The sequence below is a fragment of the Homalodisca vitripennis genome, chromosome 7 (genome assembly GCF_021130785.1).
Source record: "Homalodisca vitripennis isolate AUS2020 chromosome 7, UT_GWSS_2.1, whole genome shotgun sequence".
Lineage (NCBI taxonomy): Eukaryota > Metazoa > Arthropoda > Insecta > Hemiptera > Cicadellidae > Homalodisca > Homalodisca vitripennis.
Window position 1 is genome coordinate 16,766,402 of NC_060213.1, and position 25,901 is coordinate 16,792,302.

Sequence of the window (25,901 nt, forward strand, 5' to 3'; positions counted from 1 at the left end):
AAGTCTTTCTGGTCACTCACAATCAGTCCCAGGCATTGCCCCTAAAATAACCTATAACTCATAAGAAACACTTGATCTGTCAAAAAAGTGAGCTTTTGCAAGATTTATTCAGCCTCAGATATAGTGTAGCTGATGTACGCGTATCAACAGTCAACTTTGGATGTGATACATAAGGCTTGTAGTATCTTAAAATTTGTAAATATTAGTAATACATGGAAGAAACGAAAATAATTTGCAATCAATTGGTAGGCCTACCTACTTGTTTATTGTTGAACTTACACTTATTTAAATAACAATTGACATTACATTACTATTATTAAACAATAATGATAAATATAAACTTTACCAACTGCCACTCCTATTAAAAAAATTATATCTTGTTTTCAAAAAATCGATTATTGGTATGGATAATATAAATTAACAGACTATTCATATTAATACAATAATGTTTTACATTCAACTTCATTTGTTAGGGTAGTTTAAGTTTCTAGAGCGAGTTAGTGGCGACACTGCCGTGGCCCCTTATGCTTCGTTGACAAATGACAATCATTGATGTTTGTAAACAAATAACAAACAGTGATAACAGTTGTACGTTTTCGTTAAATTTCAAATCATAATCAAAGATCAAGACTCTATTTATTTAGTCGTTGGATCTTATTGGAGTACTCAGAAACAATAGTTTCTGTACAGAAACAGTATATCTGTTTACAAATACTCTATATTTTGAAGCTATAGAAATTCTTTAAATTTTAATTATTACTCTTCCATTTAAAAGCATTCATTTCTAATGGCAGAAAGTAATGAAATTTTAAATGCCAGTTGCATTTACAATAGTAAGGTTAGTGATGATGATTTTGAGTTGGCTTGTTCCGATGAAGAAATGGCAATGAAAGATGGAGTTGAGTGGGAGCCTAAACCAGAGGAAATAGCAGAGCTGTTTGAAGCACTAGATCAGAATAAAATACTTCATTTAGATTGGAAATGTCCAGAGAGAAGACCACTAACACCAGCCGATGAAGCTGTGAAGAAATATATTGATAATAGCAACAGTGAAGATATTGAAGATAAGTCAGGTTTTGATTTTGAGGACGAATCTTCTTGCACAAAAATACCAGTTAGGCTACTAGGTTCCGATACTGGACCCCGAGGCAGTGCCAAGAAGAAAACTACAAATCTCGATGATATTCTCTCCAATATGGCACGACATAGGAAACTGGAAATGATGGAAGATGTTTATGATGATACTCTACCTCTCTAAGTGTAAGTACATGAATTGTGAATGGCAAGGCTAAAATTTACAGTAGACTATGCTATTACAGGATATATCAAATTTAAGTACACAAATGATCAATCATTGATTAATATTTCATAAACTACTATAATACACGCTTAATTTATAGGCTTCCAATCTCCTTGTAGCTTTAGTTACTGACTCAGGCCAAAATCCTGGGATAGAGTACAATAAGCGAACTCGGTTTCTATATCAATATTGTGTTGCAGTATAATAAGTGTCAAACACTCAAGTGATCTATACTCATGAGTAAAGAATCGGGTATGGTACGATAAGCGGACCCGGTTTTTCATATCGAAATTGGAAAATGATATGACTTAATCATAACCATATAATCAATCAATACTAATTAATTATTTTGAACAGTTAACTTAAATAACCGGTATTTATTTACAATAGCGTGACCATGGAAAATGGACTTTTTTTTCATGTGTTGGGCATTTATAGCCAAGTATTATTATCACAGGTGCATATAAACTGGGGGGAAAGTATATTATTGTATTATATTGATGCCTTTCGGGCATTATTGCGTTAAGGAGCAGGGGCATCACGTGATCTGGGATTCGACTTTTGCAAGCTCGAGTAAATTTTTTTTCTAAAAGAGCAAGCAGTGCGCAGCGGGCAGGCATCGTTGACAGGATTAACGTACTAGTCAGCATCATTTCAGTAACTTATCACTTATTATTATACCTTTCCATGGTCACGTTATTGTAAATTGATACCAAATAACCTATATCAACAGCTGTAAACACTTTCAAATAATACACGTAAGGTAATATTTCAATTTTACATAAGTAACATTTGATTATTAAAGATGGCAGTCAATTTTAGAAAACTACACGACATTGCTTTGAAAGATGTGTTTTTCATGGCTTCAACATGTTGGACTTGTACCGAAAATCCATTATGTGAAAGAAACAACTGTAACTGTGAGAGGAGCAAATATGGGTAGGGTACGATAAGCGGACCTGGTTTTTTATATAAAAATTTGCAAACGATATTACTTAACACATTTAGCGCCAGGGCATATGACACAATCAATTTAGCATGGGCCATTAGGTTTTTCCATATATTAACGGTCAGGGCCATGTGTATCAAAAATGATACATGCCCCATGTTACCAAGTGGGCCGCGTGTATCATTTCTGATACATACGTCAGTTTCTAGTTTGAGCCATACGTATCAAAACTGAGCTCTTCTACAATGCTTTTAACACTATAGACTGAATCTCATGGCCCAGGCCTACCACAGAACCCGGCCAGTTCCGGCCCAGGACGTCAGATTACTGTTTAGATCGCAGGTTTCTAATGAAGTACATACACTCTATTTCTAAACGTGTTTTATTATACAAATGTCTATATACGACTGGTAAAATATAAAATGGGTACCTATAAAATAAAAGATCATTAGTTGAGCTGCTAAAATAAAAACTGTAAGTTTTCGTGAATTAGAAAACTAGTGTTTGTTGTTGAAACACGTACGGCACATGTAGGGATTTCCTTCGCAAGTGTCACATACCGTGTAAACTTGTTTCACTGTCTTTTTTTCACCCAGGTTTTCAGCTTTCCCACTTTTGCCACATTCTTGATAAAAAATTTTGCATCGACCTCTTTTTTCCTTTGGTGGATCACCTTGGATGTTTTCAATCAAGTGGTGCACTGCTCTTGACCTTCTAGGTGTAACAGGTACAGTGCCATCTAGCAGAAGAGAGGTTATTATTTTTTCTCTGAAGATCTTAATTGGCATTCATTCTTTGCCAGAGTTCAAATTGTATAGGAAGTGACTGTTGACAAGAACCATGCCCCAAATAACTTCAATTACCAGTTTTCTGTATCATGTGGTACATCTTCTGAGAGCTTTGCCATAGGTGGCCATTTGGTCGCTCATGTCGATGGAGAATTTTCCACTGTTGTAAAGGACAACATCTTTAGGTTTTTTTACAACTCGGTAAAAAACCTAAAGACTCGGTTTTGGTTGTAATCTGCACTGTCTCATGCACAGTGCACAGTCGAGAGTAAACAAACCTCACGTTTGTCTCTCCATTTCAGGAATGTGACCCCTTCTCCTGTTTCTTTGGTTAAGATTTCTCCCTTTTTCAAAGGTGTTGTTGTGTCTGGTGGGAGGTATTTTCTATTGATACGCATTGTCCCGAATGATCTAACAGACCAAGTGCTAGGGGCACACTTGTGTACCAGTTGTCAGTTATCAGTACTCGGCCTTCCCCAAGAAGCCCACCAGGTGCTACAGACTGTCCTTTGTCGATCAAGCCACCTAAAATTTTGTATACAACATTTTCAGTAGCGCTCCAATCGGGAGAGAGATCTTGTCCTACATACACGGAGAAGTTCCACGTATAACCCTTACTAGCACAAACTTTGTACATCTTTATACCATAACGGTGGCGTTTTCGTGGGTTATACTGACGAAAGACTAACCTTCCCCTCCATTGGATCATACTTTCATGGATGCATATAGTTTCACCCGGTGTATATGCGTGCTGGAAGTGTGCAATAAACATGTTTTCAGTTTTGAACAGACGGTTTGTACCAGCTAATGTGTTTTCAGAAAAATGCCACATTTTTAATACAATAATACAAAAATTATCAAGTGTGCAAAAATGATACACATGATAATCATTTGTTGGCCCCTACCAACACAATTTAGTTGATTGTCACAGTCTGGGCCACGTGTATCATTTTTGCACAGACATGAAAAATTAATGTACTGCCAATACTGTTCATCTGATTTCAAAAAGAATTATAGTACTGTATTTCTAAAAGCACTATTGATCTTAAATCGCACTTGGCCCCTGACGGTAAAAATGAAAATTTTAACTTGGCCCCTGCCTAAACAGCTTTGTGTATCATAAATGATACACATGGCCCACAACGTTAGTGCTGGTGTGTATCATTTATGACGAGTTTTGAATTGATGTTGGATTGGCGGAAAGTTTGACACTTTCAGGGAGCTTGTTTATTAGTCTGACACCAACTTGTTGAGGGGAGATGTTGTGATAATGTCAGTCTGTATTGCCGAGTTCGGAAGTTGTCCCTGCCTCTCGTCTCATAGTGGTGAACGCCACCGCCACGAACCAAATCACACTTTGATTTGCAGTACATGATCACCTCCAGAAACATAAAGGCAGGGCAAAGTCAGCAATTCTAACTCCCTGAAAGATTCCCTACACGACTCTCTGTAATTTAAATTTGCAATGATTCTGATTGCCTTTTTTTTTGGAGCTTGAAACCTCTTTCCATTTTGTTTTTGGCACAACCTCCCCAGAGTCTCACTCCATACGCAAAGTGTGGATGAATCAGGCCGAAATATGCCATTTTCAGAACTCTGGGGGGAACAGAACTTTGCCAGGTGCCGCAAGGCATATATGCCTGAGGCCACTCTAGCACATACATTGTCAACATGATCAGCCCAGGTCAGTCCTCTGTCTAGGAACATTCCAGAAACTTTGTGGAGTTAGTTTCCTCTAAAAGCACATCATCCACAAACACGGCAGGCTGAACTTCGTGATCATTTTGTCGGAGGCTAAAACACATGACATTTGTTTTTGAATGATTTGTTTTCAGGTTCAATTCAGCAAAATACTGAATGCATGCATTCAGTTCCATGACAGGATGTGATTTCCAGGTCTTGAGTTGATTTGTTTTTGATACAGAGAGTTGTGTCGTCAGCATACTGAACCAGTTTTCCATGCTGGATCACTGAATTCAGTCTGCAGACGTAAACTAGGAACAAAAGAGGCCCAAGGATGGAGCCCTGAGGGACACCATGGGTCATTTTAATTTTGTTTGAGACGACGTTCGATACCTCAACGCACTGGTCTCGATCCTTGAGGTAAGAAGTGAGCCATAAGTGCGAGAGACCCGAACGCCGCATTTATCCAACTGGAGCAAAAGTGTTTCATGATGCACACAGTCAAATGCTTTGGATAGGTCGAGGAATATACTGAGCACATGTTCTCGTCCTTCCAATCCATCGACAACATTGTCCAAAAGATTGTTCACCGCGTCTATTGTGGATCTGTTTTTCCTAAATCCAAATTGTTCCGGATTTAGGATATTGTTATTTTCTAGAAAGCTTGCAAAGCTTTTCATAGAAAATTTTTTTCAAAAATTTTGCTGAAGACTGGAAGAATTGAGATTGGACGATAGTTGCTTGCAAGGCAAGGATCGTCCTGTTTGAAGATCGGAATGACTTTGGATGTCTTCAAAAGTGATGGGAAGGTTCCTTTTTCAAAAGAAAAGTTGATCAATTTTGTGAGTGGTCTCAATATATGCCTGAAGCAGTGTTTGAGTAGCCACACTGACATCCCGTTTGCGTCACAAGATTTTTTTGAGTTGAGTCCCTGTATGGACTCGTGCAACCTCCCCCTCACACACAGGAGCCCATGGCCATGGATGCAACCGATACAACAGCATCTCCTCCGTGAAACCGAGGTTCAGTTAATGCCGAAACCCACTGTAGCACGGAAGAGAAGTATTTATTAAATTCGTCTGCCACTTGAGCTCGGTTTTCAACAATTTTGTCTTCAATTTTAATTGCGATTTCTTTTGTGTTTTTTATCTGGTGTGTATCACGAGAAAAGTCGTTTATGATTTTCCAAGCTGTTTTCGAGAAGTTTTCGCAGTTACCCAAGGCCTTATTAACATCATAGGCTTTAGCAGCTCGTATGACTTTTTTATAAATCCTTCGGTAATTTCTGAAAAAAAATTTGAAATGTTCGTTTTGGGTTCCCAATGAAAATTTTGTGAAAGAATTTAAGCTTTTCTCGAGATACATGAATTCCCTTTGTCAACCACGTGCCTTTTTTATGTGTGCGTGATTGACTTTGGTCCTTCTGAAACGGACAAGCAAAAATCCAGATAATAGTTGAAACTATCACTGAATGCCGCATACATGTCATCGACACTTCCAGAGTTATCCAAAAATTGCCAGGGCTCAGCTTCCAAAACATCGTTTAAGTGGCGAATGTTCTGGGGCCGAATCACTCTCTTGCAATTTTAAATTTTGAATTTTGACTTTCAAGTTTGCACCCACGGATCACGGCCCCCTGCGCAAAGTGGTCAGAGATCGCGCAGAGTTCAAAACAGAGACTGTGATGTCAGGAATGTTTGTGACAACATTGTCGATGGCAGTACTCGTCGTAGCGGTCACTCGTGTCTGTGAATTCACGGACCAATTTAGATTGAAAGAATTTAAAACATCGCGAAGCCGCTGGGTTAGGGGGTCGGTGGGATTCATTACATTAATGTTAAAGTCTCCCATTATTAGGAACTTCACAGAATTTAAAAACAGGTCATTAAGAAGTCGCTCAAAATTTTCAAAAAAGGAGTTGCTACACCGATACTGATTACAGTAGACTCCCGTAAGTTTCGGCCTCGGTTAGTTCGGCCGCCGCTTAGTCCGGCCGGTCGGCTGAGCATGAGTCACACGCACTTGGCGCCAGCCAGGAAAGCGGGGCAGCACGTCTCTACTAACAGTGCCGTTGTATTCTTTGGTTAGTTTACTGCTCTGTCAAACAGCTCATCAGTTCGTCTCGAACATTCATACTGGGTGGTGCTCGTCATTTTTACAGTAGACCTACAAAGTCAGTTATTTTCTTTTAGTTTGCGTTTTGTACTGTTGTTTATTTACTCGTGGGTTTCTGTGATTTCTTTTGTGTATGTACAGTACTGTTGTTTTCATAGTTTTTGTGTGTGTGCGTGTGTGTTTGAACAAAAACTGTTTTGCATCGTCGTTTTAATCTGTTTTTAAAATGAGTGAAATGCGTAAACGTAAGTACAAGTCAATGGAACAGAGACTACAAGCTCTGGAGAGATTAGACAAAGGAGAATCCGTGCAAAGTATTTGCAAGGATTTAAACGTGGGCAAAAGTACAGTCAACGAATGGCGACGCAACAGAAAAAGTATTGAAGGCTTTTGTACACAAATTGATACCGAAAAAGTTCTAGAAAAAGCGTTGCACACTAAGGAAGGCCAAAACACGAATTGGTGGAAGATGCTCTATGGTTGTGGTTCGTTCAAGAACGAAAGACGAGGAAGCCATTAAGTGGACCAATATTAAAAGAAAAGGCCATGATCTTACACTCAAAGCTTCAACCAGAAGAGGCGTTCGTGGCTAGTGATGGATGGCTCTCTCGTTGGAAAAGAGACACGGCGTACATTTTATTGGAGTTTGTGGTGAGAAGTTATCAGCAAACCCAACAGCGGCCACCGACTTTTCTGCAAGATTTTTAAAAATTATCGATGATGAAAACTTTTGCCAGAGCAAATATACAACATTGACGAAACTGGGTTTAAATTTTAAACTTCTGCCTAGAAAAACATTTGCCCACCCCGCAAGAAACGTCTGCTCCAGGGTTTAAAACCAGCAAAGACAGGATAACAGTCGCCTTGTGTTCAAATGCTTCGGGGACTCACAAAGTTACCCTATTTGTCATTGGCAAAGCAGCAAAACGAGAGCGTTTAAGAACATAAACATGGACGCTCTCCCAGTGTATTATCGGTCACAGAAATCAGCGTGGATGGGACACGTACTTGTTCAGAGAATGGTTTGTATGCGAATTTGTTCCAAAGTGAAAAAAACATTTGGCAAAATCGAAACTCCACGCCAAAGCACTTCTACTTCTTGACAACGCGCCTACTCATGATGAACATCTTCAGTGTGACGATGAAAAAGAAATTAAACTGCTGTTCCTACCACCCAATGTAACCAGTCTTCAACAGCCGATGGACCAGGGGGGGTCATTGAGTGCTTCAAGAGGAAGTATCGTCGTAAGCTACTTTCGGAAGTTCTTTCCAAAACTGGAGACTGATGACAGCTTAGACCTTACCAAAGTGTTGAAGTCAGTTAACATGAAGGATGTTGTGTACATGTCGGCCAAGGCATACGACGAAATACCACCATCCACGTTTGTAAAGTCTTGGAAAAAACTTTGGCCAAATATAGAAGATAGCGTAGATCAAAACAACACAACAGCAGATGAGCCAAACAACATTCTTGATGGCGAACCTGATGACAATGCAGCTCTATTGCACGACCTTCAGCAACTACCGAACTGTGGTCCATTGTTGAAGAAGATGTTTTGGAGTGGATCAACATGGAAAAGGAGCTAGACAACGAGGTTCTGAATGATGACGAAATCGTCGAGTGTGTCATTCGCCAGGACAACGAGATGAATAACGACGCAGATGGTGCTGAGATTGAAGAGGAAGACGAAGAAAATAAAATGAGCCACGCTGAAGGAAAAGCAGCTTTGCAACTGGCAGCTACTTACATCGAACAGCAAAAAAGAAAGCAACTGCAGTCGATGTAATTTTTATTAGAAGTGGCGTGAGTTTGCACATAAAAAATCATTAGAAACAAAAATTCAGAAAAAAGTGACAGATTATTTTAAGTGTTAAGAAGCTAAACCACCAATGTACAGTGCAGTACTGTATTATTTTATTTTATTTCATTAGGTCTGTGGTTTTGTAAATAAAGCGTTACTCTGTGTTGTATTCTATGTGCAAGTGTTTGATTCCTACACGCATTGATTCCCAACATATGCAGTATTACCGTGTTTTATTGGTAAGTACAAATTTTAAAATTAGTTTAGTAGTTAATTCTGTGTTGGTAATGTTTGGAAAGGTTAATTTTTACGGTTATTTCATAACTTTTATTGAAAAAATTACCCTTGCAAACAATAAATGGGCATTTTTTAAATAGGCATCGGTTAGTTCGGCCGCTTTTAAGTTCGGCCTAGGGTCCGGTCCCGAGGTGGCCGAACTTACGGGAGTCTACTGTAATTATTTCGAACAAATAACTTAAATAATCGGGTAGGGTACGATAAGCGGACACGGTTTTTTTTATATCGAAGAATGTAATCATCGATACCTAATATTCGCATCTCAAATCCTAGACTATCAATCGATATAAAAGTATCTATAGTCCTCAATAACAATCATATATTTTAAATTAAAATATGAATTTAATATTTACAGTGATAAAACAAATTATTATAACCAAAATTAGGAAAACTGAAGAGGACCATATTTCCTCCTCCCACAGTTACAGTTGTTTCTTTCCCACAAATTTCACATAATGGGTTTTTCGTTACGAGTCCCACATGTTGAAGTCACGAACAAATGTCTTATCGTCTTTCAAAGCAATGTCGTCTAGTTTTCTAAAATTGACTGCCATTTTTAATAATCAAATGTTACTTATATAAAATTGAAATATTACATTACGAGTATTATTGAAAGTGTTTACAGCTGTTGAATACAGATTATTAAAAGTTAATTGTTCAAAATAATTAATCAGTATTGATTGATTATATCGATGGTTTGATTAAGTAATATCGTTTGTCAATTTCGATATAAAAAACCGGGTCCGCTTATCGTACCCTACTCAAATAATCTATAGTCTTCAATAACAATCATATGTTTTAAATTAAAATATGGATTTAATATTTGCAGTGATGAAAGTACAAGGATCACTGTGTGATATAAGTAATAAAGTAAATTTACTGTTTTAAGTAACATGGTTAAAGTAAACGTTATCCAATGTGGGTACCGGGGGCATGATGGAGTTGCAGGGGATGAGATGGGAATCAGGTTGGAGCTATGCCGCATATCGTAGGCCTGGAGCACCTCTGTAGCTTGGCAAGTGTCATGCCATAAATACTGTTCTTTGTTTAAATTTTGTTATTAATGTTGAGTGATTCAAAAAGGACAATATGAATTTGACAATTTTTCATCGTTATATGTTACAAAAAAAGTACTGTTGATCGCAATGGGTGGCTGCAGAAGGAGAGTTCTCTACATTGAAAAAGTCTCCCAGGCTTGAGACAAGTGAAAACAGTCATGGACCATATACAGCGAAGCTATTCTTGGACTCGGAAGATCGGTCTTCAGATATTCTCCAAACTGGTGACTGGACATTGCTGACTTAACTACCACCTTAAGATGGGTATCTGAGTCAGACATGTCACTTCTGCTAAGGGTAGAAACACCTTTTACAGGGCTTTTGTGAACCGGCTGAGGTAGGAGTTTTAGTTCCCGGGAACGACTTGAGGTTTATCAAGAGCCCCTCAATGATCTGTATTGTCAAGAAGTCAATGTTAAATCACAACAGGATGACAGTACCAAGGGTATTATCTTGCCCAATCAACTCTTTGTATTGTTTCAAACGTTTCAGTGATATTAACCAGTCCTGATTTTCTCACCAGTTTTTAAGTCCTTACGGTATGAATACACAGGCAGCAACACAACATTATGTGATGCGACACGAAATTATCAAATACAGTAACATCCTAATAATACGCCAAAACTAAAAAAAAAAATCAATAAATGAATGTAATTCATGAATGTATTAATATTAATATTCTTTAAACTAAGAATCCTAATAATATTATAAATACAAAAGTGACTTTGATTGTTTTGCTTTCACATAAGAAGTCCTGGTGGTATTAATATAGGTCTACTGTATTCTTATTTCTTACACCACATTGGTCTCTAAAGTTGTGAATTATTAATTGAGAGAACTTGTTAAGTGTAATCAACTGTTCTTTGTAAACATTTTTTTATGACAGCACAACCATATTATGTTTAATTAATTTAACCACTACTTTCGATTTGTTTACATTTATAGTGTGAAATCATAGAATAAGTAGGATAGTAACAGTCCTTCTTATATCAACCTTTTCTGCAACTGCTGCCTTTATCTGTGTACTCATACTGCTACTCCTTCACTTGAAAACTTTCAATTTAAACAAGTCATGAGATAACAAAACAGCTCTTAATAGCACTAGTCTGCAGAGAATTAATAAAAGTCTTTCTCCAGTAACAGTTCACAACAGATGCTTTAATTCTCTTAGTTGTGCTGAAGGGTCTTAACATGAAAGGGAACCTAGAACGGTTACAAACAAGTATTTTCTTTGTTAATAATAGTTGGCTTGTCTTCAATAAGTAATAAAATTGTATTTAAATTATTTTTATTTTGGCTGTTCTAAAAATTAATAACTTGTGTTTTGTAGTTCTTGATCTTATTCTTGACTATCAAGTATTCTTTATCTAGCCTTTAAAGGTATTCATAAAATGAAGTCACCTACAAAAGCTGTCTTTAATCATGTGACGAAACAGATTAACATTGTACACCTTAAATATTTCTGTAAACTATTGAATAGATTTAATTACCTTATTCAGATATTTCTCTTCAAATTATTCATTTTTTGTCTCCACTCAATCTTATTCACTTACATTTTTCCTTTCTACCATACTTTGTTTATCACCTTAGTATTTAGGTTTAGACTATAAAATTGATTGGAGTATTATTGTTTCAGCTTACGCAAAGTGAAAATGGATCAGAGAAAACTAATGGATAATGCAAATACAATAACAGACATGGCAAAAGTAAGTTTAATCGTATGTATATAATAAACTGTACAATTTAACACTTTTTTTAGTTTTTTTGTTGTTGTGTTAGGAACTAATGTACCTATGAAGACAAATTGTGTTTAGATTTACTTTACCTAGATCTGAGTTAAGCTTTATACGTTATAGACATTTTGAGAAACAATTTTCAATGGTATGGTGAAAAAAATAAGTACTATATATAGTCTGTCCGACTTGGTTATCAAATCAAAGAGTATCTTTATATGGATTTTAACATTCATTATTAAAAATTTTAAACTGTTAAGGTTGCTTCAACAACAAAAAATCAAAATAATTATAAAATTTAAAAAATCAAAACTTTTAGCTTTAATCAACTTTTAGCTTTTAGTTTAAGAATTTATCCTGAAAAATAAAATAATACATCAATAAGAATTCAAATATAATGCACTACCTTTTAATTATTTAAAAAATTTTCCATTAACTGATTTGATACAAATTAACATATGAATACATCTGTACGGGGTATCATCTGAATTAATCTAATTGTCTTTTTATGTTCTAGGATATTGTATATTGTCACAAATACATGTTCTTATCATGTTTTTAATAGTTAAAGCATGTACTTTATTTAGCATCACCAGGCTTGAAATCAAAGGTAACTGCAAAAAGACCTACTGAGTTAAGTTTAAGGTAAAGGAAGTTAAATAAAATCTGTGATATTCATGAGAATAAGTTACTGTTTCCGCAACGTAAATCTCCCCACTTCACCAGAGCCATGTGCGTTCAACTATGGATATTATTGAGCACCATAACAGTCATCATTGTAAGCAAACATTTTCAATCCATGTTTTCAGTGACGGTATCAGTATGTAAGAAGATTGTTGAGATCATGTAAGTGATATTGTGGTTTTCCACAAGTTCTCACAATTGACCATGAACATGTGCATAAAACTTGAGTATATCTATATAGGACACATATGGGATTCCAACGGTAATTTTCATGTTTTAACAGCTCTGGATGTGATTACATTTTCATCAGAAGTGTCATAGTTTCTCGTTGTTAGTCTATGAAATTTTGAAAACCGTTTCTTACCGAGCACCCAAGAGTTAAGACGAAGATGTGTATAAACTGCTATGTAAATCCATTCAGTAGTGTCAGAAATCTCGTGATGAGTCAGTCAGTGGTATTTGGCTTTTATACCATATTGATCCATTATATGCTAAATAAACCTACAAAGCCTGGATCTCAAAAAAATTCTAAACCTCATGGAGAGTTTTTAATTAGTCAACATCTCAGTATAAAAAATATTTTCAACACTGTAACACCTTTTACGTATTTAGTCTTCCTAATTGACAATAACTATTGACAAATTTCTTAACAGAAAAGGTTTGTTCAAAGCCCTAGATAGTTTAAAATGCATTTTACATTTTAGAAACTGCTTAAGTAGATTATTCAATACATGTTAAGTGATAAAACTTGTGCTTACACTCACCAACCAGTTAACAAAAGAATGTTGTTTTCAGACACAAAATACAGTATACGAGATAGTTTCAGACATGAGCTCAAGGTACGATTCGTTGGAAGAAAGAATTATAGGGCTAGAAGACAAATTAGTCAACATTCAAGAACAGGTAATATATGTTGATGTTTCCATTTCACACATTGTATTATTTATATATGTATAGTGTATTGTCGGCTACCTGTTTGTAAAACTAGGAAATGTTATACATGTATATAACATTAATTATTTAACTAAGCTACTGACATTTAGTTAGCTTATTTCTTCAGAAGAGTATCACTCACTCTTGGCGTGTCATAGCCTAACTGGTCACTTTGCAATCGGAGGACTGATGTTCAACCAGTACCTATCTATATTTACAGTGGTTGCTTCAACCAACATCATTACGCAGGATGTGTTTTGTTCTCTAAGGACAAGAAGCTGAGAAATACACTTAGTCCCTAAAGGACATTTGTGCTGCTTCCGGAGTGACAGGATATTCTGGATGGGTAAGGTTGGGGATAGGGGCAGCCTCCTGTCCTGCATTAATCTCAGTCATGCATGTCTCCTTGGAAAAAGGGGAACCCAAGTCTGTACCAGCCTCTCTAGTCAAAGCAAGCAGGGTGGCACCCCCTTAAGTCTAGGCTACATCAGTCCTTAATGCTTGGGAGCCCTACCAACTCGTTAAATTAACCTATCTATCTATTTGTAACCTGAAACCTCAACATTTGCGGTTAGTGATGTGCCCCTCCTGGATATCCATAAGTTTACCCAGATTTAAGTGACATCGGTTTATGCTTTACGCAGTGTATCTTAAACAGGAAGGAATAAATCAATCAGAAGTGAACCCTAATGGGGATACACTAGAAGGTAATCCAAGACCGTTTCTTTCTGCAGAGGCTCATTCTGTAATGTTCATATGTGGGTTCAGCAATCAAGATGTTGTTTTCTAATCACACGAGTCTCAAATTGTCACCAAGCCAGTATTGACCGTATATAGCTCAGATATTGAACTAAAAGGCTGTTTTTTTATTATTATTATTATGTACTTGTTACATGAACATTAATTTGCCAAATTACAATAAGTAGAATAAAGGAGTTGTATTGTTCATAGGGTCCAGTAATTCTTCAATAGTGTGCACAGGAATCTTCAGCAGAAATTCTTGAAGCAAGCCCTTCTGTCTGTTTCCAGTCAGGTTCCTATAGTTATTTTTTCTATTGTTTTTAAAAATGCTGAAATTAATGATAAGGGTTTAATTTTTTTGGGTATATTTTTGGTCTTTTTTGTGCTTGGGATATACCTTGGAGACTTAGCTTAGTTGGGAACTGCCCTAAGGAAAAAGATTTATTTGTGACGGATGTGCGAAGGGAGTTAATTCTTCTACACAGTACTTTACGGTTTTTTATGAGAACCATCAAGCCTCTGGATGGTTTATTTTGTAGGCTGTGTATAACTTATCAGATGAAATGGTTGTGTTAAAGGAACATTTGAAGGGCTTTGAACCTCTTCTAGCCTGTAGACTGTTTATTGTTCTGTTGTAAAGCTGCTTCTACTGTGTGAGTAAAATAAGTGTTGAATTCGTCAGCTACCTGAATAGGGTTGTCAGCAACCGTATTGTTGATGTTGAGGTTAGGGCAGTTTCGACTACGTTGTTTGGCACATCTTTCTTATGGTGCTTAACCTGTATAAACCCAGGACTAGAACACTTTACAAGATGTTGGCTTCTTCTGGAGTTACCTGCTGCTTCAATATTGAAACTATGGGCACATACATGTGAGTTAAAGTAACGGAGTACTAGCAGATTTAAAACAAGACCTGTTAAGAAGACAGGAAAAATACAAAAAGAATTTTCTGATCTATGAGTAATTGTAGATACCTGTAGGAAATTGTACCTTATAATTTTAACAATAGTTGAAGATAAAGATGTTTTAGTTGTTTATAATAATGACTTGAGGAAATACTATGTTTTTATCAAACAAATCTTAATCATATCACTAAAAATTATTCTCTCAAAAAATTTGTTGTTGAAGTTCCTCAAATCTGAGGCTTCTGTAAAAACCAATTAGATTTGTGACCTTATGTATCTTTTCCTGGTTTTACAAACAGCAGGATATTTCATTTTCAGCAGGCCATATATGCTCTACTACTCTTCTGCCTCTCCGCAGAGTCTGCATTCATCAGCTTGGCTTAAATTGATCTTCATCAGATGTTTTCCAAGAGAGCCATGTCCTGTTAGCATTCTAAGTACTATTACGAGGTTCCTAGCTGTGCTAGTGAGGGTGGAGGGAGGTATGCGTGCTGGGAGAACTGCGTTCATTCCTGTAAACACAGACTAGGTACTGCCATTTCTTCCCCTTTCGGTGGTGATTATCACAAAGACCAACATTTTTAACCATGACTACAACTCTGGCCGTTCCGGTGCACAGCTACGTGCCTCCTACTGTATCCCCATGCTCAGATCTAGGAGTCATGTCCAGCATAAGGAGAGTTTAAAACATTTTTTATTGCCTCGAGTCCTGAGGCATTTTTCCATGTCTCGAATATAACTCTCTTTAACCAGGCTAGACGTTTACTGTAGGTAAAATACTAAATCCTTGCAAATATTTAATAGAAAAATATCTGAATAATATACTGTGTTGAAAGTAGCGGCCGTCACTATGTTTCTTGATTCTGGTCAAGAAAATGTTATGAAACAAGACTAAAATTACTGTTCTTTTAGGTGGAGCTTCTGCCAGATCTCATAAATCGAGTTTTGACACAGCACCAACAGGCGCAGGCGGCGAGTAACAAGGACAACGCGACCAATAGCAACAACAACAGCAACAGTACCGACCGGTCCAACGAGCGGCGGAACTTCCTGCACCCCGAGTCGGCGGCTCTGCCCAACGCCAACCCGGCACTACTGTCCCACTCACGCAGTGTGCCCACCACGTCAGCACCGTACCACTGGCCGGCCAGCCCTATCCTACCGCCCATCAGCAGCCGAACCCCCCATCTCGTACCGGAGCCGCTACACCCCAACAGCTGAGTATTGGCATAGTCAACGGATGGGGATCAGGCTGAGGTGTTGATTTAGGTTAGGTCACTTGCTCACCACCCTTCGCTGCTTGCTCGCCCGCCAGCCATGCCTCGATACCAACACTAAAACTAGGGTCTTACCTTTTTGGCTGTAATTTTACCTCAAAATTCCGTATCTAAATGAATATTTTCAAGATGCGAGCCATATAATTGTACTATATGGGCATGCTGATCTTTTATTCTTTGTGATTTGTAATCATCTGAAAGAGATTGTTCTGAAAGTGCAATATCAAAATCTCTTTTATTTCTAAAATGTTTTTGTGGCTGGCGGATTGGCTAAGTAAGTGATTTTCCAAAAAATATATAGCGTTTGATCGTTACTTTTGTTATAACCTGTATTTAAAGCAGGCGTTTGAACTAATTTAGTTTTATATTGATTAGAAGCGGAAGGACCAATTCGATTTAAGACTATACACTGTACTGCTATATAGTCACTTATGCCTTATAGACACTTTTATGAAAAGAAGTAGATTTTAACCTTTGCTTAATAAACGAGCATGCCTCATTATATTTTGCAAAACTTTGACTAAATCAGAAATCTTTACAACTTTAAATAAACTTTGCTAAATAAAACTAAAATAAATATTATAAATTTATAAACTATGTCCAATCTAGTAAAACTTGATTTAAACTGTAGCAAATGCTGGCGAGGGAGAAAGTATTTTGTATGAGAATTGTATATATTTATATAGAAAAAAGTAGAAGGTTGCATAAATAAACCTTGGATCGCATAGAAACAGATTTCAACCAATGAGAATAAGTTGGCGTACATAGAACAAACAGAAACTCAAATAAATCTCAATACAAGATAAACATTTTGTGTCTCTAAAACCTTTTTCACTCAAAAAAGCTATCAACAAAAAGAATTATTACCTGATGAAATGTATCAGGTAATCTAGCTCTACAAAAAAAGAGAAGACAAAATATGTATGTAATTCAGTCCCTAAACTTTGTTAGCTATTCAGAAAACAACATAGGCGTTTTTGAACACTATAAGTAAGGTTTGGTATATATCCACCAATAGTGCTGGATGTTAATTTTAGATTTGGACATGTGATGATTGCTTTAGGCCTATTTAAACAAAAATATTCTTTGCTATTGCTGTGTTCAAAAAGATTATTCGTACTGTTCTCACTTTACATTTTCTTCTGCCATAATGGACAATTCATGATGAAAGCATTGATCAAACTGTTCCAGAAAATTCGTGGCATACATTGTAATTTCTCCCATCTGGAATGCATTGCAATATTTTGTGACAATGATTGTAGGTTAACTTTTGCATTGAAATGTATGAAGTGCGGTGACATTGTGAAAAGACACCAGATCCCTGTCATATTTTGGGTAATTTAGTAAAAAGAACAGATTTTTTTGTTTTTAGTTGAGTTCCGTTAGTTAACAAATGCAGTCTCTTATTTTTATCACTCAAAAGAATGCAAACCCTACAATAGAAACCACTGCACTTGCCTGGCGATTCCAGGAGGTACTCAACTTTAGCTGGCCTTTAGTAAGCCAGTACATTGATAGTTGTGCTTAAAAGACACAGCAAATCAGTGTTCTCAGAACACTATCACGATCTAATATAATTAGATGCCAACTCAGGCCCATTCCAAAGACTGTTGCAATGGTGTAGAAAGCTGGTCGAATCATTCATTGTTATTTTCTAAGTACTTGGTCAGTTCATTGTTTGTCAATGAACACATCTCGAAATTGATATTTCCACGCAGTAACCAGTTATTTTTTTGTATTTGATATTCCATTTTATCTTTATTTGTGTACTAAGTATTAGTAGGCGTATTGAATTTGTATATTTTTTGTTAAAGTGTACATATTTGTTATGAGAAGAGAGCTATTCAAAATTATTTTAAACATATTTGTTGCTTAAGTATTGTATAATTTATTTCATAGTTTTAAAACTGTGTTTGTTAAATAATTTTTACAACATCAGAAACTGAGCAAATTTGGATTTACAGGTCTGAAATATTTTTATTTTTACAAAATGTGGCTCTGAGGAATTTTTATGTAGCTCTAAGGGTCGAGGTACTAGAGGGAACTGGATTATTTTTGTTGGACATTTTCTGTGACCTTGACCGGTCAGAGAACAACCATGTTGTACAATTTCCAGGGATGAGAATTTTCAGTCAGTTATTAGTTCACATATTAATTGTTAATTATGCAGTTTAAGCACTAAATATAGACTCTGTCATAATGGTTCAAAGCAAATGTTATTAATGTTGTTAATTTTAATTTAACTTCACTTATATTAAATTAATTTTTGTGTGGGGAGAAAATTAGCTGTACTTAGGCCTACTGAGAATTGAGGAACACAGAAAGTTGTAAAAGATTATTAATTTTATCAGATCTAAAAGCTGTATAAAAATTCAGCTGTATTAAAAATTCCTATGTTCAAATGTATTTGTAACTAGGATTTTACAACACTTTTGATTAAAAATTTTTTTTATCTTTGTTTTTTACTGTATAAATCTTTTGTAGAGTCTACTCGAAACTCTTAGACCATTAAATATCACAAATTTTTGCAACATTCTGCTAATAGATACCTTTTGTTTAGTATTAACCACTGAAGATAGTTAATTTGAAAAGAATTGGTAAAGGATTGTATAGATTTATAAATTATATCATTTGAATTCTACAGTTGCAATCTCCTTGTAGAGTAAAAGAATATTATTAAAAAGGGAATCAGGTGAATTTAATGCATTATCTGTATATGAAGAAAATTCATTAAATTCATTGATGTCTGCATTTCAAATTGAATTTATTGGTAAATTGTACGTAAAATTGCTTGGAAATTAAAGTTCTTCTTTAAAATTATTAATTGAACCTCCCTCCCAGTATTCGATATTAGTCTTTAGAAAATCTTTTAACGAATCTCTTTAAAGTATTTTATCAAACAAAACTTTAAATAATGTTATCAGTATTGAATATTTCCCTAAGCAATACTCATTATTATAAAACAATATGACCTAATATTCATCGTAATAATATCGCCTAACCCGCCACTGGTATGTGCTAAGAGTGAGCTAGCCTAACCAACCTCAACTAGCCTAACCTGATTCTGAACGTTGATGTAAAGTGAATTGTTAAACTTTTCTTGTAAATAACAATTGAATAGTGTCTTATAAATAATTCATTAGTATATAATGTTTTTATTACATACCGTATTCATACTAATTCCACCTTGATTTTTCACATAATTTTCACTTGACCTTAGTTTTATATAGAAAATGTAACGTTGAATATCTTATTTTTCTTGTAGTTTCAAATAGTTGGTATGAAACGAATTTCTATAACTAAAGGTGTAAAATAAAAGTTGTATTAATTTTTCGTAGGATAATTTGATAATATTCTGTCACTTACCTCACTCACTTATAGAACATAGGACAGAATGGGTGATTTTTAAATAACTTGAAAATTATTTCAAATTTCCTCTTGTAAGGATAATATATATGTAGGCCTTGGATGAAATCTTGTATTAATGTAACTGAATTGCTACCGATTACAAGCAGGATATGTTTATATCAATACATGCTAAGTGAGGTATAAGTTTGTACAGATAAACATTGGTCATGATTGAACATTTCTCTATCTTGGATTTTGATAGATTAACTTGGAACACATACTTTTGTGCAATTCCTATTTGAAATTTATCATCCAACCCATATCAGCTTTTACCAACTTTTACTTATGCACATTTTAGTGTGGTTAGCAACTTTTTAATATTTGTAATTTCCACCTTTTGAAACTGTTATGCCATCTTTTTTTATTATTTTCCTGTCAAAACTCATTTTACCAGAAAACAGATTTCAAACCTGAATATAGAAATCAGAAACAATACAAATTTTCATCCTAGGCCTTTATAATATTGATGTGTTGTATTTAATTCATCAATTTTCTCTCATCTTGACATCTTATAATTAAAGCAGTGTTATATGGTCTGTATTTTTTTCATGAATTTGTTCAAATAAAAAATAACTATTAAAATAGGATATCAACAATTTTCAATTTGCAAAACACAATGTTTTTTTTCAATTCAGAGGACTATACTTTCTCCTGTCATAAATTATTACAATTGTTTTAGATTTTTCATTTAAAAATTATAATTTATTCTTTATTTGACCTTTTTTTTGCTATGATTCATTCAATAAAATCTTTCTGAATTCCATTATAAGTTGTTGAGATGAGAATTTGAAGTAGTCTATGTTATGGTTAAGATGTGATTTGTGTTCTGGCAGAAGAGTTGTGGTTAGTTAAACAATGGTTAGTTCTGGCAGAAATGTCACATATATTGCTTGACATTTTGCAAATTTTAAAACTGGGAGTCTTTTTACCTTCTATAACCGAGTCTTTTTCGTGGAATTTTAATACCTTTTACAATTTCACCCAAACCTACTTGTTAAATTGTTGTACGCAATCAATCTGATAACTGCCCTAGTGTGATAATGTTCTCATGTAATACTTAAATCAGCTGTTCAGTGTTCATGGGTAGAGAAAAGAATTTTGAAACGAGAAGTTAATATAGTATTCAGCGCAGATACCTGAAGTGGTTTGCTTAAAATAAACATTGAACAGATTGTCCAATGTATGTAAAAAGTTACACCTATGTTCAGCTCTGGGATTGAAAACATCACAACTTTTGATGTTAGACAACTTTCTTCCAAAAGGAACCCCCCCCCCCTATTATAGTTTGTGAAAAACTATAATAGGGCTTTGCACATCTTCATAGATAAATATCTAAATAAAAAAATATCTAAATATCTATAGTATAACCATTGTGTAGCCAATGATAAACGGATGGAATGTTCTAGTCAAATGTGGTATACTATTTTAAGTTTTAGCAACGTATTTAAGCACTAATATGAAAAATATGTGTAATGATTGTAAAGGTACCTTAGGTACAGTTTTATTACTAGCAGTAATTAACTGTTTCCTTGTTTCGAACATAAAATTCACTAGGTTGCATTTAGACATTGGGTTAAGTTAACACCCTGATCATGCAATATGTCACTTATTGGTAATGTGCAAAGTTGTAGAATTTTGAATGTTTCACCTATAAGTATAAACAACTTCAATTTATCGCTAAAAATTGTGTAATTTTAATCGCAAATGAGCTGAAACAGAGTATCGAAGGACTGGACAGAACGTAACCAAAGCCTATATCAAACTAACTGTTATATTTTACTGGATTATTGCAACGGTGCTACTATTTTGACCTTTTAATCCCAAAACCAGTAGGGTTCTTCCTAGGAACACATCATGTTGTGAATTTTTTTATCTCAGAGCACTGAGTTCTTAATCAGTTTGTGTTCCTGTGGTGAAAAAAAGTTACAATCGTAGTAAATTCAATAGATGAATTTGTTGATTGATTTTGTGGGGGAGGAGGTTACGTATGTTCTTTTCGTGTTGAAATTCAATGTTAATATCATTTTGTTTTTCCCTATAAAACGATACATTGGGAGAAGTGTGCAAAAAATATTCATGTTCTCTCTTTCTCAACCTGTTATATAGAATTTATAGTGAAGTCCAAAACGCAACTGTGACACAATTTTGAGACAGTCAGAACACAAATCACATGATGACTCGGGTGATTCGATTGTAAGTCGAGACGACAGCAGTTCGTACACAATTAGAGTAACGTATTATTGTAACGTAAAATATTACTATATCTGAACTAATGGGCAACAATGACAGTTGTCGAAAACTGAGACACCATATTTCAAGGACAGGCAGACCAAACTAATATATTAATAGTACATTAGAGTTGTAATTTTAAACGTATATTTATACAGTATTACTATTTAAAAATTATTAAATATATTTCTTTAAAATAAGAAAATTTAACACTTGTAAATATACATTTAATATTTTGTAAATATTGTTGCGTAGTTTGTAATCGTTGTAAATAGGAATAAATGTAGAATATGTTTGCATATCGAATGATGTTTTTTTAGGGGAATTTTATTGTAAGAAATAGAGAACAAGAAAATCAAATATGCTTTTATTTTCTCACTCTGCTTTTTAATTTAACAATGTATATCTAGTGAAAAATTGTCTTCTAAGGAGTATAACGAATGTGTACCAGTAGAATCGTGCTGGAATGGTTTTTTTTTTTCATTCCAATTACATTATTTTAGTGTGAACATTTTCAAATTCTTATTTCATATCTCAAAAAAAACCGAGATATACCTAAAGTATTACCTATTACATTATTGTTTTCAATCTCTTCTGAACTTTTTGTGTGCTCTTATTAATTGTAAAACTTACTAAAATTACGTTAGTCCTAAAAATTCCAGCTAATTTCAGGCGAGGATAATTGATTTTACAGTTGGTATTTTGAAGCAATTCTAATAAATCTATGAGAGATATAAAAATGTAATTTTAATCTTAATTAAAATATATTCTGTACTTTAGTCGATGTAGGTAAGTATGAAACAATTATGAATTTCTATTAGATGCTAAATTTAGAAGTTAGTTAATTCATTAAAATATACATCATTTTAATATTTACTTCAGAAATGCTTTCATTTATCAAATAAACAATGAGCGTGCCTCTAGATTACCTTATTAGTTGACTTGGTTCTTACTGTATTCAAACTACAATTCTGCCAATTATATTTTTAGGTGTGGTTTGTCAAAAAGTTCTTGGTGCTATAAATCTTCCACTCACATTTCATTTAATGTATACAAATCTAAAATTGGAAAGATTCCATACATATTATTGTGTATATTATGTAAAACAAATACACTTGGTGAAGTTTTGAGGTGTAAACACAAAAAATGGAACCAATTACAATTAAAATCTTGCATTACTTAATTACTTGTATCAAAATATCTAACTTTTAATGCTGATAAATCTCAATATCTTTTCCATGTTTTTTGTGGCAAGTTGTGCTGTAATTATGCTCTGACTGTTATTAAATCACATTTTAGTAATTTGGAGTTTACTAGACATCAAATTGGTTGTACTATACCGCATTCCAGCGGATTTTTTAAAAGTACTCTAAAATATAATATTCTGTTTTGATGGGTGATAAATACCCATTTCCTTGAATTCTTTCAAGTCGGTCTTGCCATGACTTGTTTCTGGGAGGTTTGGTAAAATTTCTTTCATGTACATTTGATTCCTGATAATGGTTGAAATAATAAAAAATAATTAAATTCTGAGATTTGACACAAGGAAAAAAGAAATTTATTGTATTGTTTGTTTCCATTTATAAATAAATACTCCCTACTTTTCAGTTAACGTGATAATGTGTTTTAATAGTACGAGTCCAGTTTTATAAATCCATATAGTAGAATTTGCTATGAATATTAAGTTTATATTTGGACAGGACAGAACTATCTTCAGAAACTCTTTTGGTAGGGCCAGAGCCAGGCTGGGGAGTAGCTTTCTTTTACAGCAAAGCTCTTGTAAAAAAAAAGATGGGAAAAGAAGATTAGATCCTTAACCTGGAGAAAGGCTTCTGACTTAGACAATATAAAATGTTTATCTCTCCTTATGCAAAAGGTGGTCAGCTCTCCTTGAACAAAGTAAGGAGGATATACGACTGGTATTAGGGATGCTGACAGGGCATGGCTCTCTTAGAAAACATCTGATGAAGGAGGGTCTAAGTCAGACTGATGAATGCAGACTCTGCAGAAAAAAAGGAGAGTCAGCGGAACATATATGGCTAAACTGTCCTGCCATTTATAAAATTAAGAAAAAATTCCTAGGAGCGTATCTTCTCAACCCTAAGGATATCAGAGAACAGGAGCCTTCAAATCTGATCTGAGTTTTCTGGAAAAGTTTCAGATTTTGAGTCCTAAACTTTAAGTAAGGGAGGCACAAAGGTCCTTTCATACAGATAAAATTTGATTTTTTTGTCTCTCCCTCTAGACAAAAAAAAACTACTGTAAACTAGTTACACAGTTATATATAAATTAAACTCATGTTCTTGTTGTTGTATTAATCATTGAATTAAGACCTCAACTCAAAGGAATAGACATCTTGTGTATTTAGAGCACCTCTATGCATCATTTTCACAGTTACTTGCTGATAGTGGAACTAAGTAAACTTTTTATTAGTTTTCCCTTAATCTATTTACCCCTGATAATGGAGTAACAAGTAGAAATTTGTTAGCAATCTAAATAACACTTTTTGAGAATATTAATTAAGTAATGCAGAATTTAGAATTGTAAATGGTTTCATCTCTTTGTTACCTGCCCTTAAATAAGTCCTTTTTTGAAAATATTATGTAAGTTATAGAGTATAATGTACTTTACAGTATATTTGATTTCTTGATAAGTATGAATCATAATTTTACTTTTTTGATTATAGACTCATCACTTAAGTGTTATGTCAGGTGGATTTAAAGTACAGTGGAGTCCCGCTAATCCGAACACGTGTAATCCGAACGTCGGTTAATCCGAACAGGTCCAGGAGGAATTATTTATAACGATAATGAACAGTTATAGGAACTAATTACATAAAAAATGAAAATGGGTGCATCATTTCGTACATAATCAAAGAAAACTTTAATTAAATAGACATACAGTATTTTATTAAGACAAATTGTGTACGGTACAGTACATAAATAATGAAGTTAAATACAGTACCAAATTGAAACTTATAGGTTAAGTATGAGTTAAATTACTGTATTAAGAAGTGAAATCAAACAAAAATTGGACGTACAGTACTGATATTATTATTGAGTACAATATTAATTTTTAAAAGACGTAAATTCAGTTATTGTCTTCTGTCTCATTGAAGAGAGTCTATTGGATGACGCGTAGTTTCGTTCAACTATTGAACGCGTGGAACCGTACAATATCCAGTACGCTCACATTGCTTAACAATAGAACTCTCACACTAAATACGGTAAATGTGCTTAGTATTCGCAAACACGTTTATTTGTCAAGAAATACAATGCAACAGTCAGAAAATATGTTTTAATAAACAATGTTGATAATTCTACAATAAAATAGACCCATCTCAAGTTTAAAAACGTATTTTTCTGTAATTCTGGCTAATCCGAACAATCACATAATCCGAACAGGGCTCGGTCCCAATTAGGTCGGATTAACGGGACTCTACTGTACATAACATAACTGATCACTTTATGATTGTTGAATAGAAATGGTGAAAAGGAGAAACTAGTTTACCAACTGTGTTATCTTTATTGTTCAAACATTAGTATCAAAATAGGAATGAAAACGTTTTACTTGCTTTGTGACAAAAACATTCTGAAATAGTTTTTTATAAACAAATCATTTTATTGGAGCATTTGTAAATCATTTGAAGCTATTCCATGAATGTAAGCTTTTTACAACAACCTAAATTATATAACGTAACAATTATTAAATTTACATAATTTCAATTATGACCCATCAAATTTATGTTAAAATTTGCATTTATTTACCATTATTTGTAAATCAGTAATGTTTTAGATTTTTTCAAAGTTTAGATAGAGAGCTTTTTGACAATACCGTTTAGAAATAAATTGGCAGTATATTTATATAAAACAGTACATTAACAATTTTTATTTCCTGTTATTGTTGCCTAATACAAAAAATGTTATCATTTGTTAAATAAAGAAAAGATTTTACAAATTAAATTTTCTTAAAGATTTTTATTTTAAATACTTGGATATCA

The 25,901-nt window shown here is 34.4% G+C and overlaps 1 protein-coding gene across 1 annotated transcript in view; it reads left to right on the top strand.

The window, feature by feature from the left end:
• The window catches only part of LOC124366929 (small conductance calcium-activated potassium channel protein-like), a 435,022-nt gene extending 410,275 nt beyond the window's left edge, over nucleotides 1-24,747 (top strand). The window contains exons 7-9 of the mRNA XM_046823537.1: nucleotides 11,629-11,698; nucleotides 13,205-13,312; nucleotides 15,900-24,747. Of these exons, the coding sequence (XP_046679493.1) occupies nucleotides 11,629-11,698; nucleotides 13,205-13,312; nucleotides 15,900-16,208 (487 nt within the window). The 3' untranslated portion in view covers nucleotides 16,209-24,747. The remainder of the gene's footprint in view (nucleotides 1-11,628; nucleotides 11,699-13,204; nucleotides 13,313-15,899) is intronic.
• The last annotated feature ends 1,154 nt before the right edge of the window (nucleotides 24,748-25,901 follow it).